This window comes from Rhinatrema bivittatum, chromosome 8 (assembly GCF_901001135.1).
Source record: "Rhinatrema bivittatum chromosome 8, aRhiBiv1.1, whole genome shotgun sequence".
Lineage (NCBI taxonomy): Eukaryota > Metazoa > Chordata > Amphibia > Gymnophiona > Rhinatrematidae > Rhinatrema > Rhinatrema bivittatum.
The window spans coordinates 77,344,044-77,357,412 of NC_042622.1; the positions used below are offsets into that span (position 1 = coordinate 77,344,044).

Here is a 13,369-nt window from a genome sequence, read left to right on the forward strand (position 1 = left end):
TCCCTTATCCGTCCCAGAGATGCAGGCTATGGCTGAATATATTCAGGACAATCTCAAGAAAGGATTTATCAGACAATCAAAATCCCCAGCCGGGGCTGGTTTTTTCTTTGTTGGGAAAAAGGACGAGACTTGCAACCCTGTATCGATTTTCGGGGGCTTAATGCTATTACTATTAAGGACCACTATCCATTGCCATTAATAGCCGAACTCTTTGACTGCTTACAGGGAGCCAGGGTTTTTCAAAATTGGACCTACGAGGTGCATACAATTTGATCAGGATACGAGAGGGCGTTGAGTGGAAGACGGCTTTTAACACCAGGGACGGCCATTATGAATATCTCGTCATGCCGTTCGGTCTAACTAATGCTCCTGTAGTCTTCCAGCACTTTATTAATGAAATCTTTCGAGACTTGCTCTATGTATGCATGGTAGTCTACCTGGACGACATATTAATTTTCTCTCGGGATTTACAGATGCATCGACAACATGTGTTACAAGTTTTGCAACGTTTAAGAGAGAATAGACTCTTTGCCAAGGTTGAAAAATGCGTCTTCGAAAAATAATCTCTGACCTTCTTGGGGTACATTATTTCCAATCTGGGCTTTCAAATGGATCCTTCCAAGCTAAAATGCATCCAAGAATGGCCGCAGCCTACTGGGTTAAATGCGCTCCAACGCTTCCTGGGGTTTGCCAACTACTATCGTAGTTTCATCCGGAACTTTTCCAAACTGGCTGCTCCCCTCACTGCTTTAACTCGTAAGGGGGCGGACATCAAGGCATGGCCTGTGGAAGCTGAAGAAGCGTTCCGGGATCTCAAGAAGTCCTCCCTGCAGAAACCTTGCCTTTGGCATCCGGATCCTAGACGTCCATTTATGGTAGAAGTAGACGCCTCCGCTGTTGGAGTAGGAGCCGTGCTCAGCCAAAATGACACATCTGGAACATCTCACCCATGCTCCTACTTTTCTAGGAAATTCTCTCCAGCTGAACATAACTACTCAATTGGAGACAGAGAGCTCCTAGCCATTAAGCTTGTGCTAGAGGAATGGCGTCAATGGCTTGAGGGAGCACAACATCGTATAACCATTTTTACGGACCATAAGAACCTAATATATCTTCAAGAAGCCCAACTTCTTAACCCGCTCCAAGCTCGATGGGCGCTCTTCTTCTCACGTTTTAATTTCGAGCTCCGCTATCGACCCGCTAGTAAGAACATTAAAGCAGATGCCCTGTCCCGTTCTTTCTCCGCAGAAGACTCGGAAGAGCCCATTCAACATATCATTGACCCAGCTCGTATCATCCTCTCTGCTACCTTTACGGTACCACCCAGGAAAACAGTGGTACCAAAGAGGCTCCATAGGAAGATGCTAGTCTGGGCACACGACTCCCAGTTGGCTGGACATCCAGGACGTGACCGGACTCTGAATCTTCTTCGGCAATATTATTGGTGGCCTGAGATGCACAAGGATGTTCGAGCGTATGTTGACTCTTGCACAAATTGCGCCCAACATAAAATTCCTACAGGGAAAACTTGGGGTCGCTTACAACCGCTTCCTATGCCTACGAAGCCATGGACTCACATTTCCACAGATTTCGTCATAGATCTCCCACCCTCTGAGGGCAATACTGTAATATGGGTTGTTGTAGACCAATTCTTCAAAATGGCCCACTTCACCCCGCTACCCTCCCTCCCATCTGCTCCCCGCCTGGCCCAACTGTTCATGTCTCATATTTTTCACCTCCAAGGCCTGCCACAGCACATTGCATCTGATCATGGCCCGCAATTCACGGCCCGATATTGGTCCAATCTCTGCAAGAAGTTTCGTATTTCTCTGGACTTTACAACAGCGTTCCATCCACAAGCCAACGGTCAAGCAGAACGGACTAATAGTACCTTGAAACAATTTCTACGTTTATATGTTAACTCCCGTCAGGATGATTGGACAGCGCTTCTTCCTTTGGCTGAGTTTTCCCACAACTCTCATGCCTGCACTTCAACTGGGGCTTTTCCGTTTCAGATTGTTTTTGGTCGCCAACCCCGGCCACCGTTACCTCTGCCATTGCCTGTTCCCTCACCTGCAGCACAGCTAACGGCAGCACAATTGAAAAGACTTTGGGTGCATACTCGGCAAATGCTACTATGGGCGGCTCGTACAGCGAAAGAATTTGCAGACAAGCACCAAAGACCAGCTCCTTGTTTCCCCCCAGGAGAAAAGGTGTGGCTTAGCACCAGGCATATTCATCTACGGGTTCCATCCATGCGACTTGCTCCTCGCTACATTGGTCCCTTCCCGGTGCTGCGGCAGCTGGGCCCAGTGACCTATCAACTTCGTCTGCCTGCCACATTACGAATCCACAATTCTTTCCACGTGTCTCTTTTGAAGCCCTTGGTTCTTACTTGGCCTACTCGAAAGGTGCCTGCTGCTCTGCCGCCCACAGCGGAAGAAGGTCCTATATACCAGGTTCGTGAAGTTCTCGATGTCCGGAGACGTGGCAGAAAGTGGGAGTATCTCCTAGCTTGGGAAGGATTTGGGCCTGAGGAAAATTCCTGGGAACCTGCTCAGAATATTCTGTTCAAGAACCTTCCACACAATTTTCATCTGGATCACCCAGGAAAGCCCAAGCCTTCTAGCGGGAGACCCAAAGGAGGGGGTACTGTTATAGTCGCCGGCCGCGGCAGTCCGCGACTGGGACCGGCCACTCACTCGCGGCGTCGGGCCCTTCCTGGGACGGCTGCAGGAGCCGGCAGCCGTCGCTGAGATTTCTTTGTGGCATGCCGAATCCAAGATAGCCGTCGTTCAGCTGACTCCGCCCCCGCCGGGCCACTGATGTGATTTAAAGGAGCCATGACAGGAAATGGTCATGGCTCCTCTTTGGGACTGTTTCCTGGTGCCCTGTATTTAAGGCAAGGTCTGTGCCTCAGACCTTGCCTTGGTATCTTGACTCTTGGTCCTGTGCCTTGAGTTCTTGGTCCGTAGCGTGCTCGTCTGGTTCCTGTTTGTCTTGGTCCTTGTTCCTGGTTTCCCCTCGTTGGACGGATTTCATCTGGCTTCGACTCCTGGACCGGCTTTTGACCATTCTCTGGCTCCGACCCCTGGACCGGCTTCCGACCATTCTCTGGCTCCGACCCCTGAACCGGCTTCTGACCATTCTTCTGGCTTCGACCCCTGGACCAACGTCCAACCAGTCTTCTGGCTTCGACCCCTGGACCAACGTCCAACCAGTCTTCTGGCTTAGTCCCTCGGACCGACTTTGGACCCTTATCCGAAGAGCTACACTTGAATCTACTTCGACCTGCTGGAGGCGCCAGCCATCTGGACTACACGACTTGCAGGAGGCGCCTGCATCCAGATCTTCTTCGGTCTCCAGGGAGTCTCCTAAGTCCCAGTGGCTGGGTTCCTACGGGCTCCTCCTGGGGGCATCACAAGCTTCCAGGGTGAAGCCTTCATTTCCACGTCTACATCACCAGGCCTCACCTTCCAATGGTAGGGACCTAGAGAGTTTACTCTCCTAGGTAGCGCTGACTCTACCTCGGACCTAGGGTTCACTGCCAGATCCATAACAGCTAATGTGTTTATTGGTCTTTTCCTCCAGGAATTGATCCAAACCTCTTTTAAATCCTGCTATGCTAGTCGCCTTGACCACGTCCTCTGACAACAGATTCCACAGCTTGACTGTGCACTGAGTGATTCGATGTTTTCTATCCATTACTTGTTAGTTTCATGGAATGTCTCCTTTTTTAGTATAATTTGAAAATATAAATAACCATCCTTTAATAACCCATTCCATCCCACTCATGATTTTATAAACTTCTATCATGTTCACTTTCTTCTGTCTCTTTTCCAAACTGAAGAGCCCTAAACTGTGTAGCCTCTCATCAGAGGGGGGCTGTTCCATCCTTCAACCAAGTTGCTCATCTCTGCACCTTTTCTATTTCCACTGTCTTTTATTTTTTGAGATGGGGTGGCCAGAACTGAACATACAATGATACAGAAACAATATGATATTTTCAGTTTTATTCTCTATTCCTTTTTTTGATCACTGCCACACAGTGAGCTGAAGTTATCAAAGCATTGTCTGCAAGGACTCCAAGGTCCTTTCCTGAGTGATGACTCCCAGTAAAGAATCCAGCATTGCATAGCTGTTGGGATTATTTTTCCCTAAATGTCTCACTTTTCACTTTTCCACATCAAATTTCATCAGGGATTCAGATACCCAGTCTCACAAAGTCCTTTTGCAGTTCCTCATACTCTGCTCCTGTTTTAATAACTTTGAATCATTTTTTGTCTTCTGCAAATTTGATCGCCTCACTTGTCGTTTCCTTTTTCAGATCATTTATGAATATGTTAGACAGCCCAATCTCAGTATAGATCTCTCTGGTACTCCACTAATTAGCCTTCTCCATTTGGAAAACTAACCAGTTAGTCCTTTGCTCTGTTTCCTGTCTTTCAACCAGTTATCAGTCCATAATAGGACACTGCCTCCTATTCCATGACTTTTTCATTTCCTGAGGAGTTTCTCATGGGGGACTTTGTCAAATGCCTTATGAAAATCCAAATTCACATTTTTATTCACATCTTCAAAAGAATATAAAAGATTAGAAATGCAAGACTTCTTTTTTAGCAAACCATGCTGACTCTTCCCCATTAAGCCATATGTATCTATGTGGTCAGTGATTTTGTTGTAAGAAGAGCTTCTACCATTTTGCCTTGCACCAACATCAAGCTCACCAGTCTATAGTTTCCCAGATGACTTCTGGAGCCCTTTTTAAAAATTGGCATTACATTGGCCATCCTCCAGTCTTCAGGAATTGTGGCTGTTTTAAATATGTATTGAACTGGGGTCGTTCAGTAAAATAATAAAAAATTGTTTTTGTTTGTTAAACTGTTATTGCTCAGTATAATTATTTGCCGCACATTATTCTTTTGGCTATCTACCTAAATGTGTGTGCTTTCTACTCTGCACCCCCTTTGTGTTTTAAATATGTTACAGATTAGTAGTATCAGGCTTGTGATTTCATGTTTGAATTCTTTTAGGACTCTGTAGTGGATGCCATCCAGTCTTGGTGGTTTATTTCTCTTTAGTTTGTCAGTTTGGCCTATTACATCCTCCATTATTACAGCGATTTGTTTTAGTTGCTCAGAATCAACACCATCAACAAAAATGTTTCAGGTGTGGGTATATTCCCAACATCCTCCTCAGTAAATACCAAGGCAAAGAATTCATTTAGTTTTTCTGCTATTTCTTTGTTCTCCCTGAGCACCCTTTGTGCCCCTTTGGTTGTATCTCAGTGCTGGAGGTCCCTGGGTGCTGTTATATGTCGCAGGTAATGTGGTCGTGTCTCAGTGCTGGAGGTCCCTGGGTGCTGTTATACAGCACAGGTAATGCAGTCATATCTCAGTGCTGGAGGTGCCCAGGTGCTGTTATATGATGCAGGTAAATGTCTCAGTGCTGGAGGTGCCCAGGTGCTGTTATATAATGCAGGTAAATGTCTCAGTGCTGGAGGTCCCTGGGTGCTGTTATACAGCACAGGTAATGCAGTCATGTCTCAGTGCTGGAGGTGCAAAGGTGCTGTTAGATAGTGCAGGTAATGTGGTCGTGTCTCAGTGCTGAAGGTCCCTGGGTGCTGTTATATAGCTCAAGTAATGCAGTTGTATTTCAGTACTGGAGGTCCCTAGGTACTGTTATATAGTGCAGGCAATGTGGTCAGGAGCTGTTATATATTGCAGGTAATGCGGTCATGTCTCAGTGCTGGAAGTGCCCTGGTGCTGTTATACAGTGCAGGTAATGCAGTCATGTCTCAGTGCTGGAGGTGCCCAGGTGCTTTTATAGAATGCAGGTAATGCGGTCACGTCTCAATGCTGGAGGATCCTTGTTCCACATATGGAGACCTGTATAAAATTGTGCTATAGGGGGGGCGCTCTCGCCGCGGAGCAAGATGGCCACCTAATCTAGAGCTCCCGCGCGTTCCGGGCCGAAATCCGCCGGTACCCCCGTGAAACTTGCAGTAAAAGCTGGTAAACCACCTGATTCCTCAATCGGAAACGATCGCGATGGCACAGCGCAAAAAAGGTACTGACTTAAAGCAGTTTGCGTTCTCAAAACTTCCCGATTTAGAAGAGGGGCCTGAGAGCGCGCCGGAAGCCTCGGTCTCGAGTGAAATGGCATCCGAGGGGGAGAGTATGTTGAGTGGCACACAGACGGCAGCTTCGGAGCTCCCCACAAAAGATGATTTTCGCCGCTGGTTTGGGGACCTTCGTAAGGAAATGAAGGACAATAAAAAAGACCTCATGGCAACCATTCAGCAACTAAGGGAGGAAATGACTGAAATAGGCAGGCGAGTGGATGATTGTGATCTGCGTCTGGATGTGCACTCTGAGAAAATGGAGGCCATCACTAAAATGGTGACCAGGGTCACACAAGACTCAGATGCTTTTTCAGCTAAAATGGAAGATTTAGAAAACAGGAGCCGACGAAATAACTTGAGATTCAGGGGCATTCCTGAAACGGATATGTATGTTGACTGTGAAGCCACGATTCAAAGGCTATGTACTTATCTCCTGCAACAAGCATCCATGGGCACGGCAGAACAGGACTCAGCTATAAGGGTTGATTTGGAAAGGGCACACAGGACCTTGGGCCCTAGAATTGCTGGAAAACCTCGAGATATAATAGTCTGCTTCACCAGATTCCCTGTGAAGGATAAAATTTTTCAAATCGCAAGGAAAAAGGCAACCTGGGACTGGGAATCCCACAACATACAAATCTTCACAGATCTGTCTCCCCTGACATTGAAGAAACGCATGGAGTTTAAAGAAATCACGACATTGCTACGTAAAGAGAATATCCGATACCGCTGGTTATTCCCCTTTGGTATCGCTATCACCATCGACGGCGCCACGACCACAGCTAAGAATCTGCAGGAAGCGGCCGCCATTTTGAAATCAGCAGGCCATCATGTGAACGCTACTGTCCCAACAGGGAGTTCATCTTCATCTTCTTCTACTGCTCCCCTGGAGACCCCACGATGGCAGAGGGTCCGAAATGGGGGAAAGAGGCTGCGACGTCATTCGGAAGACAGCTCATCGGACCTGGATAAGGGGAAGGGATGACCCTGTCATGCTTAAACTGGTGATGTTATAATCTGTTGGACGCAGGTTCCTGGTCACTGCGATGTTGTTTCATGTTACCTTTACCTGTTTGGTTATGGTTTATATAGTGGCTTACACTGTGGTTTACTTACAAAGTACTAGGGGGGGGCCGGTGGAGGGGGGGCCGGAATTGGGGGAGCGGGCTTCGCTGGTGACTGATACCCCCGTACCTTTACGGAATGTTATTTGTACAGTTCCGTGAGGCTTACTGGTGGAAGGGGGGTGGGGGGGAGGGAGGGGAAGGGTTTGTAAATTCAATGCACAACGGAAATAATGCACAATACCTTCTTACAATGGGGGTCACAAGTTTTGACATGCAGCAGGGATTGTTTACTGGTCTGCCAGGGGGGTTGTATAGGGGGCGAAGGGTGGGGCTGATGCAGTGTCTAGGGTGGAGATTAATGCGAAGGGAGGGTGGAGAGGGGGAGTACCATGATGTCATTTAAAATATGGTCCTTGAATGTGAAGGGCCTCAACAGTCCTCAAAAGAGGCAGCACTTTAGACGAGAAGCCCAGATGTCACAGGCAGATATCTTGCTTTTACAAGAAACACACTTGCAGCAAAAATATGTCCATTTGCTTCAGTGGCATCTCTACCCCCACCAATACCATGCTGCAGCCCCTAAGGAAGGCAAGTACACTGGCGTTAGTATTTTAATTCGGAAGGACTTCCCTGGCACAGTCCTTCAACATATTGCTGACCCAAAAGGTCGGTTTTTACTGCTCCAAGTAGCGGTAGCTAAGGAAATATACACTATTGTCAATGTATTTGCTCCAAATACCTCTCACTCGGCATATATAGATCAGATTGATAACATTCTCAAAACAGTAGAGGATAATCATTTACTTCTTGCGGGGGATTTCAATATCACCATACAGCCGAGAGTGGATAATTCTTCTGGGGGTGGATTAGGTTCAGCGGACGGTCGCAAGCGTCTCAAAAAATTTATACAGACCAGGGAAGTGCTAGATATCTGGCGTCATAGGAATACTGCTACCAGAGACTACACATTTTATTCCCACCCCCATCATTCTTATTCCCGCATTGATTATTTCCTACTGGACAAAACACTTAACTTTCGGGTGAAAGATATTGGTATTGGTCCCATAACTTGGTCGGATCATGGCGCGATTTGGTTGTCCTTGAGAACACAGGTCACTCAGACTGGGTTACGTTATTGGAAACTTAATGATTCTTTACTGGAGAATGATGTATTTTGTCAAACCATACGATTAGCGATAAAGGAATATCAACAATTTAATGGCTCCGATGCACACTCTAGGCCTACTCTGTGGGAATGTTTAAAGGTGGTTCTCCGGGGTAAATTTATATCTCAGGCTTCTCACCAAAAGAAGGTCACTCAAGCACGGGAGGCAGAATTACTGTCCACTATCTCGGGCTTGGAAAAACAACATAAGGTATCCTTGTCTACCAAGGTTTATGGCCAACTACAGAGAGCTCGCATGGCTTTGAAAGATCTTCAAGCGAAAGATATTGCCCATAAATTACAACTTATTCGGCAAGAACACTTTGAGTGGGGTAACAAAACTGGTAGGCTTTTAGCCCGCAAATTGAAAAAATTGTTCACCCAAAATCAGATTACCAAGGTTAAAGCAGCGGATGGTACCATATTGGACTCTGCAGAGCAGATCCAGAGTCGATTCCAGCAATTTTATGGGGTCTTATATACGGCAGACTCTGGTATTTCTACCGAGAACATAGATGATTACTTAGCTACTATCAATTTACCCCAATTAACAGATGTTGAGCGGCAGTATTTTGAGAAACTTATTACGCCAGCTGAACTTTCGCTTGCTATTGAGGCCCTCAAACCTCATAAGGCGCCAGGTCTCGATGGCTATACTGGCCTTTTTTACAAAAAATTCACGGACCAGGTGTCTCCTTATCTGCTTGAGACTTTTAATGCTTTGCGAGACGGTGAGTCCCTGCCCGCTGAAGCTAATGTAGCCGGCATTACGATTCTGGCAAAACCAGGACGCGACCCCATGGAGTGTGGGTCTTACCGCCCAATCTCCTTGATCAACATTGACTTAAAATTATTGGCCAAGATTTTGGCTACACGACTGAATAGGGTGATGGCGAAATTGACTCATCCTGATCAAGCCGGATTTATTCCGGGGCGAAAGGCAGCGGACAATGTCAGAAAAATTTTAGATTTACTATGGAATGCCAAAAGGGATCATACCCCGGCCATATTGTTCGCTATCGACGCTGAAAAAGCGTTCGATATGGTCCACTGGCAATTTCTCTTTCGTACGCTGGAGAAAATGAACTTTGGTCCCAAATTTTTAACCTGGCTCTACAAACTTTATGATAATCCCCGAGCGAGAGTAAAAGTTAATGGGACTTACTCGAATCCATTTCCAATCACTCGGGGCACAAGACAGGGGTGCCCCTTGTCTCCTCTGTTATTCGCTCTATTTCTAGAGCCCCTCACTACGGTCATACGGGGCGACCAGACAATATCTGGCATAGGGGTGGGGGTGGACGATTATAAAATGTTGCTTTTTGCGGATGACGTGCTGTTCACCCTTACAAACCCCCAACAATCTCTGAAGGGGGTAATAGACCGACTATCTGAGTTTAGCTCGGTGTCGGGCTTTCGCCTTAACCTTGATAAATCAGAGGTTTTGAATATATCTTTGCCCCCTGCGCAAACATTGGGCCTGCAACAACTCTTTCCATTGAAATGGGCTGGGTCAAAACTTAAATATTTGGGGATACAAATTGGCCAGAACTTGGATGATCTGTTTAAATTGAATTACCTACCCCTAGTGTCTAAGATTTTCCAGGATCTGGATACTTGGACTAGTTTGCCTATATCCTGGACTGGGAGGGTAGCTGTAGTCAAAATGTCCATACTTCCCAAATTCAACTACCTATTCCAATCTTTACCGATCTCGATCCCCACGGCTATGTTAAAAAATTGGCAGAAACGTCTGTTCGCTTTTATTTGGAAGCGGAGACCTCCTCGCGTAGCACAAGCTACTCTTTATCGCCATAAGTTACGAGGGGGCTTGGGGGTTCCAAGACTCCAATGGTACTATGCTGCGGCCCAATTAGCTGCCATTCTGACATGGCATAAGTGTGGTGAGAAACCTAGATGGGTAGACATAGAACAGGCCAACTTAGGCTCCATCCCGATACGCGCCCTTATATGGCAACCTAAGAAATCTTTGAAAATTGAAGGTTGTATTTCTTTACCTTTACGTACTACCCTACAATCCTGGGATCGGTGGAAAGCTCTATTGGTGGGCACGAGAAGATACTTTATGAACACCCATTTATTCCATCATGCATCCTTTCCTCCAGGGTGGGAATCTGCATTATTACATGAGTGGAAGCGCAAGGGAATAACGACTATAGCCAAGCTTAGAGATAGAACTGATTTTATGACATTTCCACAATTGCAGGAAGTGTATAACCTCCCGTCTACTGCCTATTTCTCGTATTATCAACTACAACAATTCCTTAAACAAGAGAACATAAAGGCAGAAATAGCTAAAGGTCGCTCGCAATTTGAAGGCTGGTGTGATTTGGCAGATCGCATAAAGGGCGGTCTATCGAAAATATATACACTATTACAAAACTCGTTGTCATCACGGCCCAAATATGTTTCTAAATGGGAAAGTGATCTGGGAATGATACTATCGGAGGAGGAGTGGGATCAGATCTTTTTCCATACTAAGGGATGTTCAGTCTCCTCCTCCCTCACTGAGAATGGGTATAAAGTCCTGTTCAGATGGCATCTCACGCCGAGTAGATTGTACAAAGCTCAACTGTGTGCATCTGACCAATGTTGGAAGGGGTGTGGCTATAGTGGCACGTTCTTGCATATGTGGTGGGACTGTGTTCAAGTCAAGAGACTATGGTCAGATGTGCAGGATATTATATGTAGTACATTAAAGAAACGTGTTGTCCTATCACCGATGCAAGGTCTGTTAAATGCACCGGTTGACGGCTCCAAATTTGAAAGTACACTGGTTGGTCAGTTCTGTCTAGGGGCACGATGCATTTTAGCGCTTTCCTGGAAACACCTTACTGTACCCACTAAATCTTGCTTAATACAAAAGTTAGACAATATGTGTGTAATGTACAAGATCACAGCCCAAAAGCACAGACAACTCCCCAAATTTGACAGGACGTGGGCACCCTATCTTCAGTGGAGAGGGGAAGAGGGTTCTCTTGATGAGGACGCCACTACCTCCCCTACACAATAGGCATGGATCCCAAGAATTCAATCAGACTCAGATGATTATGGTACTGATCTCCTTTATTCACTTGTTTTGTTATAACACGTCATAGTTTTACCTCACATTTATTGCTGACAGCAGTATCCAATCCCATGAGACGAGCAGATGTTTCCTTAGTGGCCACGGGAAAACTTTTATTCTTCACATTTGTTTATCATATTTGTGCATTCTTATACATATTTTTCTTTTTGAAACGGTTGTGCGATAGACCTTTGTATGTCTTTTATCTTTTGATTCTGTGTTTTACTTGGTTCTTGATTGCGTAATTTTGTAAATTTATGCATCTTATTGTACAACGCTTCATAATCAGTGCATTTTTGAATAAACATTATATTGAAAAAAAAAAATTGTGCTATAGGGTAAAAATGCAAAAATTCCTGTTTTCTTCCTTCACCTTTTTGGAGTGGGGAAGGTAGTGCAGAGATGTGTCTATAGTGTAGAAGCAAAGAAAGGTGCTGTTTAAGGCCTTTTTTTCTTGCTGGTGCTTGACTTGAGACCTTGAGCATGTTTTCTGGCTATAGGAAATGCTGGTAACTTCCTATGTTATTGGAAAGGAAGCTGAGATTTTAATCAGGCAATGTGCAGGACAGATGCCTCTTCTCACAAAGAGCAGTGACATCAGTACTCAAAGAAACACAGGCAAAAATATACATATGACATACACAGTGCAGCAGTCAATGACTATATCTTCTTTTGCTTTCTTGCAGTCTGCAAGAAGATCTGGATGGGGGCAGTGAGTATGTGAAGGTAGGTTCAACTTTTTCACCTCTCTGATGGCTAATGTGCCTTTTCTCTTGCTTCTTTCATATTGAAAAGACTCCATAGGACTCCTTGCTGCATTGTGATACCAGGATCAGAGCCTGGGATTCACAAGCAAGCCAGATTTGAACATTAGGTAGGCAGAAGGCTGATCTGTTTGTGCACACTTGCACAGTGAATCTTTATTTTATTTATTTATTGGTTTTATATACCGTCGTTCAGTATTCTATCACAATGGTTACAAGGCATAAAACATTAAAAGAAACACATTATACATGCAAAAAGTAAAATTATAAAACCAACACATAATACAAGAAAAGTAAAATTATAAATATCAAAAATTAAAATTAAGTACTATAATATAACCAAATAAAATTATTAAGATAAATTAAGATAATTAAAATGAGATAAAACACATAAAATAAAATGAGACAAGCTAAGAAATCACTGGTGTTCTGACTTTTCATGCTCACACCTACATTTGTCTCTGTTCAAATGGGCAGATGTTGTGCTCTTCTCAGCTTCTCTCACTCATACATTTTAACACCTTTATCCTGAGGACAGAAGATATTGATTGAGTTTTATACCAAAGATGGATCATTTGTGGAAGATTTGGAATCTCCCTGTTCCTGCTGATACCAGTGTGGGCCTGCAGAACATGTAACACAAGGAAAATACTTTAGTATTGTTTGTGCAAACCTCTGAAAGGTACCACTGAGACCCCATATAAACACTAGCTCTAGACAAATGGCATCCTGCCTCCCCCCCCCCCCCCCAATTCTCTCTCTTCCTTTCATCCATCCATTTTTTTTTCACTTCAGACATTTCTTTACCCCTTCTTTCAACCTCCCTCCAAGCAATCTCATCTTCCTTCTACCATTCTCTTTCCTCCAGACATTCTCTCCTGCTTCTCCCCTGTTATGGTCACCGGCTGCGGCGCTCCACAGCCGGGACCGACTGTCATGGCTGCCGGTCGTGGCAGACCGCGACCGGGGCAAGTACCTACCCGTGGGGGCTGACGATCCCCCAGGCTCCGGCAGACGCGGGCAGCTCTTCCCCGCACTATCTTTGCGGCCGTTGCCGCTGGCGGCGTCCGGCCGCATGGCTCCTCATCAGCGGGGTTGGCTCCGCCCCCCTCGGGGGATGACTAGGGCCGCACGCGCGGCTGGCTGCAAAATTTAAAGGAA

General features: G+C 45.6%; 2 protein-coding genes across 4 annotated transcripts in view; one reads left to right on the forward strand and one right to left on the reverse strand.

The window, feature by feature from the left end:
* Positions 1-13,369, reverse strand: part of CDK9 (cyclin dependent kinase 9) — a 114,479-nt gene that overhangs the window by 89,240 nt on the left and 11,870 nt on the right. The gene's annotated exons all lie outside the window — the stretch shown is intronic.
* The window catches only part of SH2D3C (SH2 domain containing 3C), a 79,782-nt gene that overhangs the window by 11,987 nt on the left and 54,426 nt on the right, over positions 1-13,369 (forward strand). Inside the window, exon 3 of the mRNA XM_029612061.1 lies at positions 12,131-12,170. Within this exon, the coding sequence (XP_029467921.1) occupies positions 12,131-12,170 (40 nt within the window). The remainder of the gene's footprint in view (positions 1-12,130; positions 12,171-13,369) is intronic.